Source organism: Amaranthus tricolor, chromosome 9 (assembly GCF_026212465.1).
Source record: "Amaranthus tricolor cultivar Red isolate AtriRed21 chromosome 9, ASM2621246v1, whole genome shotgun sequence".
Lineage (NCBI taxonomy): Eukaryota > Viridiplantae > Streptophyta > Magnoliopsida > Caryophyllales > Amaranthaceae > Amaranthus > Amaranthus tricolor.
In genome coordinates, this window is record NC_080055.1 from 19,356,451 (window position 1) to 19,364,316 (window position 7,866).

The window sequence follows — 7,866 nt, forward strand, 5'->3', positions numbered from 1 at the left end:
ATTCACATTTCTAATTCAAGAAACTCATGTGAAGGGCATCAACCATCATCTTAACCTTTTGGTTGGGCCTAAAGATATGTTTAATACTCTACAAACTTACTTCTGGAATTCAAAGAACTCTTTTTTGTTATTTGGTAATCTGATTTTGCTTACTTGCTCAAAAGTAATGCAAATTTTTGATCCTAACAGATGGGTCAGTTACACCATCAACATTTCTTTACTCCAATGTCATTAGATGACACGCTGCTAAGGTCCTACCTAAAATGCGGTTTCAGTTTTGGGAGTTGGATTTATGTAATCTTACGTGTGTTTTAAGTGATTCCTAGAGGATAGAAATGCTTCAAGTTTTATAAATTGTTTTCTTATAATTTCATTTAATGTTTTATTATTAACCTGGTGCTTGTGAATTTGTAACTAAGGACTAGATATAATTCCTTAAGAAACTATCTTGGTGACCATTTATGGCATTCCTTATGTTAATGCTTGTACGATCACAACATAGGAAGATGATGGGTTTGCACATCCGTAGGTGTACGCCTTTTACATGAATTGCTACCTTGTAGAAACAACTTGTATGATGATATGGTTCTTTCATATTGACTTGTATTATAACATTGTTGTAAGTATAAAAATCTAAATGATCATTTCCTGCGAAATAGTGTAGTCTATTACATCTATATTATATCGATACGCCTTGCAAGAAGATTATTTACTGTCTGAAGTAATTCAAAAAACTAGTTTCTTTTTTGATCCTCTTGTTTTTTATCTCATATTGTTTTGGTTCACAAACCATTGTAACAACCTGACTGCTGCTCTGTCTTTGTCTCGGGTCTTATTGACTTATTGCAGATATATGAAATGATTTCTCCATGATGTAATTGTGTCTGGCTTGGGTGTACAAATGTTGGTTGTTCTCATTTTTGTCAAAGGTATTGAGGTCGGATCATCTTAATTGGTTAGCCTTAAATCCCTGCATGGAAAACCGAAAGGGGAAAACTAATGCAAGGGAAAAATGGGTTCGAGCTTCACCGACCATGGTATTAGCGCTGCTACCTCTTCTTTCTAACCTTAAATAGATCTCCAATTAGCTCATCATCCCCAATTCTCAACCCTAATTACACGAAAAAAACATATTTGTTTTCATGCTATTTCAGGATAAAGTGTATACAGCATCAGCTGCTGACGAATTTTCTCCAAGGAATTGCTGCCTTGTTTGCTTGGAAAACCGCAGTTGCAATGCAGTCCTCTCAAGAACCAAACTAATGACCCAGTTAATCAAAAGGAAGAAGCCCGAGGAAGTTGTATCGGTTTTTGAAAGTTTAACGGAAGAGGGACACAGGCCAACACTTGTGACGTACACTACACTCTTAGCTGCCCTTACGGCTCAGAAGAAGATTAAATCGATTCCTCCTCTCATATCTATGGTTGAGGAGAAGGGATTGAAACCTGATTCCATATTCTTCAACGCTGCCATTAATGCTTTCTGTGAAGTAGGGAACATGAAAGGAGCCATGAAAATATTCTACAAGATGAAGCAAACAGGCTGTAAACCCACCATTAGCACATTCAATACGTTAATGAAAGGATATGGCCTTGTTGGGAAGCCCGAAGAATCATTGAGGTTACTTGGTATAATGTCGGAAGAAGATAATGTCAAACCTAACGACATGACTTACAATATTCTAGTTCGAGCGTGGTGCAAGAAGAATATAAATGAAGCCTGGAACATAGTTTATAAAATGGTAGGCGCAGGTCTGCAACCTGATGTTGTCACATTTAATACGTTAGCAAAGGCTTATGCTGAGGCCTGGGAAACGAGCAAAGCTGAGGCAATTATTCATGAAATGCAGAAGAACAAAATTCAGCCGAATGAACGAACATGTGGTATTATCATTAGTGGATATTGTACTGAAGGAAAAATGGCTGATGCGTTACGATTTCTCTATCGGATGAGGGATCTAGGAGTTGTCCCAAATCTTGTCGTGTTTAACTCCCTCATCAAAGGATTTTTAGACAGTATGGACAACGATGGTGTTGATGAGGTAAACTATTTATTTTTCCACTATCGTTCCCATCTAACTCCACGATCTTACCTTCGTAATGGAGATTCTTTAATTCACATCAGCCTAATATGCGTTTATATGATATTAAGAGGCGAAACAAATTTCATTTTTGATTATCGTTAACTCATCGTAGAAAACTTTTTTTGTATCTTTTGATGTAAGTAGCAAGCTTACTAAATGAACTATAATGTCAATACCGGTGAGGTAATGTCTTAAACATTATGATTAAGGTCCTGGATATCCTGGGGTACGAAATACTCAAACCGAGTTGTATACATATTCGATATAGTCCTATAGTGTTTGGCAATTGGATGTTAGTTTTTGGTTGTTGGCTTGTTTGACCAGTTGAAAATGTTGGTTGTTTTCGTTGGCTTTTAAGCTAGCTGAAAAATCCAACTGTTATGGAGATGTTTGGTAAATTTAGGTACTAGCTGTTGGCTGTTTTTTAGAGAAAAAGTAAGTCAACAAGCTAAAAGCCAACAAATAAAGCTAACTGGAGTAGCTTTTTTATTTTGGCTTAAAAGCCAGCTTTTTAGCTGGTTTAAAAGTCATTTACCAAACACTTTTTTTGTTGTTTGACCAACCAATGATCCAAAAGCCAAAAACCAATGTAAAAGCCAACATCCAAACATCCCCATATCTCTTAGTTTCGACAAAGGGAACTTATTGGTGTCTGTCTACTAGCATTGTATCCATTTATATTGCGAACTATAGCTATTGTAGAAGGTATAGTCATTTTGAAGGTGTGCTAAACATTAGGGTCTGAGTTCCAGTCTATTATAGTGTAAAATTACCTTTAGCCTCGCTTGCTCTCGTTATTCAGGCTTTATATCTCGTCTTTCCTTATGCTGTGAACTTATTCGATCTGATAGGCATTGAATTTGATGGAAAAGTTTGGGATCAAGCCAGATGTGGTAACATTTAGCACAATCATGAACGCATGGAGCTCAGCAGGACAAATGACGAAATGCCAAGATATGTTTGACGAAATGGTAAAAGCCAATATACGACCTGATATCCATGCATTCAGCATCCTTGCAAAAGGCTATGTACGTGCAGGTGAGCCTGATAAAGCCGAAGCCCTTCTAATGTCCATGAGTGAATCAGGGGCTCATCCAAACGTTGTTATATTCACTACCGTTATTAGTGGTTGGAGCAGTGTAGGCAAGATGGAATACGCAATGAGAGTCTACGAGAAGATGAATGAAATGGGGATATCCCCGAATTTGAAAACGTACGAAACTTTAATATGGGGTTTTGGGGAAGCTAAACAACCCTGGAAAGCTGAGGAATTGCTCCATAAAATGGAAGAAAACGGCATATTACCTCAGGACAGCACCATCCGACTTGTTGCTGATGCTTGGCGTTCCATTGGTTTGATAAATGAAGCCAAAAGAGTGTCCGATACCATAAAATGCGACAAACATTTGAAAGAAAAGGCTCAAGGAGTCGAAAAGTCCGCAGAAAGTTTGGAGAGGATATATCAATATCAAAACTTCGGGGATAACACTAAAGTACTTGAAACAAATGGTTTATACGCAACCGATCAAAAAGGAGTAGTTGCAGCAAATAGGAAAACCCCGGTATTTCCTAGCGAATCGAGAACATGGGTAAGGAATGCATCAGCAGGAAAGAATGTCAGATCGTTTGCTCGTCGTTGTGGATTTGGAATGAGGCAGAATTTTTTATGCCAGTTGCAGTTTCCCTGTGAGATTGTTTCAGTACAGCTTTTAAATTCATATAAAGCAGTGATCTGACTCTAGAGCTGTAAATTGATGCAGAGAGTTGATACCTCATTTTATATGCAAAAATTCTCTGTAAACAGCAGTTACAGTTCTATAATACTTTTGTACCTTCAGATTATCGTATTTAGTGTAGTATATATTACTGTAATTATTGAATACATTCCTATAATCTAAATTTACACTTTGTAATGATATGTCCATATTCTTATATACATGAGAAAGATTGCAAATCAATCCTGATTTTGAGTGAAAGAACAGAGAAATTGAGAAGGAAGAGGAAGGTTGTTTTATTGCTTTTAGCTTCACCGGAATATTCGAATTTTACAAGAGAGTACTTTTACAAAAGAAGAAGGTAGTATATATATATATCAAATTGAGTATATCTCAAAAAGACAAAAATAGCCTTCTATTTTATACTTCATCTAATATACTATCATCCCCCTCAAGCTAGGGATTGTAGCTGGATACATGCCTAGCTTGGACTTTAATTTGTTATGTTGCAATGATCCCAGAGCTTTGGTCATGATATCTGCTAGTTGATCTGCTGAAGGAGTGTATGCTAATTGAATTAACCCTTCAAGAACTTTCTCTCGGGTGAAGTGACAATCAATTTCTATGTGTTTGGTTCGTTCGTGAAACAATCAATTTCTATGTGTTTGGTTCGTTCGTGAAACACAGGATTTTTACCAATGTGAATAGCACTTTGATTATCACAATACAAAGTTACTGGTTGTAGATTTGTCATACCTAGTTCTGTAAGTAGTCTTACCAACCAAGTTGTTTCTGAAGATGCTGAAGCCATATCTCTGTACTCAGCTTCACTTGAGCTTTTGGAAAGGGTTGATTGTTTCTTTGACTTCCAAGACACTAGAGATTTGCCCAATAATAATACGTATCCTGTTACTGATTTTCTAGTATTGGGGCATGCTGCCCAATCTGAGTCTGAGTATGCTGTTAGAGTCAACTGATCAGTAGCATATAGAAGAATTCCTTGACCCAAGGTATGTGAAACATATCGCAGCACATGATGTAAAGCTTGGACATGATGAACTCTAGGCTGATGCATGAACTGACTCAAAGTCTGTATTGAAAAGGATAAATCTGGTCTTGTGTGACCTAAGAAGTTTAGCTTTCCCACTATTTCTCTGTAGTGTGCTGGATCTGCATACAAATCTCCATCATCAATCATAAGTTTCATATTAGCAGGAAGTGGAGTTTTAGCTACCTTTGATACATCCATGTTACAGTCAAGAAGCAGTTCCCTTGTGAATTTCTTTTGTGTCATCACAATGCCATTTTGTAAATGACTGATTTCTATCCCTAAGAAGTAATGCAGTGTTCCCAGATCCTTGATACTAAACATTGAATGTAATTGTTGTTTAAACAATAAAATGTCTGCTTCTTTTGATCCTGTTACTATTATATCATCAACATATACAATGGCTATTGTGATATTATCAACAACATTTTTGATGAACAAGGAATAATCATTTTTAGATTGTTTGTAACCCATATGCTGTAATGCAGAAGTTAATTTTGCATACCACTGTCGTGAAGCTTGTTTAAGACCATACAAAGATTTGTTAAGTTTGCAGACATAGTTGTTTGGATTATCAATTCCTTGTGGTACCTTCATGTAGACTTCCTCTGTAAGTTCTCCATGTAGGAAGGCATTATTAATGTCTAACTGATACAAATTCCAATGCTTGCTTGCTGCTAAAGCTAATAAGCACCTTACAGTAGCCATTTTAACCACTGGTGAAAAGGTTTCAAGGTAATCAATTCCATATTTTTGTGTAAAACCTTGTGCAACCAGCCTTGCCTTTAATCTTTCAACACTGCCATCTGCCTTGAGCTTTACCTTATAAACCCATTTACATCCAATGGGTTTCTTTCCTTTTGGCAAGGGAACCAGCTGCCATGTATTATTAGTAGTCAGAGCATCTATCTCTTTGTTCATGGCTGCTATCCATCTTGTATCTTGAGAGGCTTCTAAGTAGCTTGAAGGTTCTGAGATGTCTGACATGTTGTTTATCAGTACTTTCATGGAGGAAGGAAGAGTATCAAATTGAACTATGTTACACCAATGGTCATTCAAAAAGTCTGTTGTACATACATACTTGTCCAAGTATGCAGGCCTTTTCTTTATTCTTTCTGATTGTCTGGTTGAAGAAACAGTATTAGGTGCTTGAGCTGAAGTAGGTGCTTGAGATGCTTCTGAATCATGTTTTGTAGTCAGGTTATCAGGGGAGAATTGAAATGGTTCTGGTATTGGATACTTCACATCTAGATCTAAATGTGTGTTTATAGGAAGAAAGATTGGATATTTTGTGTTGTGGTTCTGTGTTTCATAGTGAAAGGGTAAATGCTTTTCATAAAAGATTATATCTCTGGAAATAACCATTCTTTTTGTCTCTAAATCATATACTTTAAAAGCCTTTTGGTTTGGTGGATACCCTAATAAGACACAAGGAGAAGCTCTCTCATCAAATTTTGTTCTGTTATTCTTCAAAGTTGATATATAACACAAGCAACCAAACACTTTCAAATGATTCAGACTTGGTTTCTTTCCATTTAGTAATTCATATGGAGAAGCAAAATTTGTTGAACTCAATGGCATTCTGTTGATAATGTGTGTAGCAGTTAGCAAACATTTTCCCCAAAGTTTTATAGGAACTCTAGACTGAAAAAACAATGCTCTTGCAGTCTCCAATAGGTGTCTGTGCTTCCTTTCCACAATTCCATTTTGCTGTGGAGTGTATGGGCAAGATTTTTGATGCTTGATCCCATATTTTCTGTAAACATGTAAGATATCCCCTTCACAAAGTTCTTTGGCATTATCACTTCTTATGCATTGCACTAAACTACTGTATTGAGTCTTAATGAAAGCAAGAAAATCAGAAATAATATTCACAACATCAGTTTTGTTTTTCATAAGGAATGTCCATGTATTTCTTGAAAAGTCATCTACAATGGTAAGAAAATAACTAAGAGCATCATGAGTCTTATTTTTATATGGACCCCATGTATCTATATGAATCAATTCAGAACATTTCTCAGCTCTAGACAAACTTACAGGAAAATGTTTTCTTGTTTGTCTAGCCTTATGACATACTTGACATATCACTTCATTTCCTATTGTGCTGTTAAAAACAGGATTAACTAGATGCAATTTATTGAAGGGCATATGTCCCATTCTAAGGTGCCAAAGCTTTGCATCTTCAGTAATTTTACCAACCTTAGCTGCATCTGCAATGGCAATCTCTTGAGTCTCTATCTTCCTTGACTTTACCAAAGTACTATCATCAACAGCATATAACCCAGATATCAATTTACCAAGCACCACTGACTGACTCAAAGTTGGCCCCTGAATTATGCATTTGTCATGAGTAAAAACTATCTCACATTTTAAATCTTTGCATAATCTATTAGTAGAAATCAAATTGAACTTCAATCCTGGCACATGTAATACATTCTGTAATTCTATACCATTATCAAAAAGCACATTTCCAATGTGTTCAACTGTCACTTGCTTACCATCAGCAATTGTAATTGCGTTTGGACTTTTGTTGAATACTTTATAGTTCTTGAATAGGTCTAGACTTGAACAAATATGGTATGTAGCACCACTATCAACAATCCATTTTTGATTTGAACTAGTTAAGAGACATGTACCTGCCACATATGCTTGAGATTTATCTGGTTCCTCAATCTGTAAAGCTTTAAGAATACTGCTGAATTGTTCTGTGGAAATATGAGTAATGTGTTCTGTTATTTCCTCATTTCTTTCTTCCATTTGTGCTACTGCTGTCATCTTTTTGATGTTTTCTTTAGCTGAGTTTGAAGGATACCTATGGATCTTAAAGCATTTTTCAATTGTGTGTCCAGAAATTTTACAATGCTCACAGTAGGGTCTCTTTCTTGCTATTACTAATCTGTTTCCATTAGGTGATTGAAAAGTCATCCTAGAATTTTGAAAACGATTCTTGTAATTTCTTTTATAATCTGCAGCAAATACCATAGCCCTATTGCTTGACTCTTCATCGATTAAGCTTGCT

The 7,866-nt window shown here is 36.2% G+C and overlaps 1 protein-coding gene across 1 annotated transcript in view; it reads left to right on the plus strand.

Moving 5' to 3' along the window:
* Positions 1-4,042, plus strand: part of LOC130824600 (pentatricopeptide repeat-containing protein At5g25630-like) — a 5,157-nt gene extending 1,115 nt beyond the window's left edge. The window contains exons 2-4 of the mRNA XM_057689669.1: positions 850-1,037; positions 1,155-2,042; positions 2,936-4,042. Of these exons, the coding sequence (XP_057545652.1) occupies positions 975-1,037; positions 1,155-2,042; positions 2,936-3,820 (1,836 nt within the window). The 5' untranslated portion in view covers positions 850-974 and the 3' untranslated portion in view covers positions 3,821-4,042. The remainder of the gene's footprint in view (positions 1-849; positions 1,038-1,154; positions 2,043-2,935) is intronic.
* Positions 4,043-7,866: the final 3,824 nt, after the last annotated feature.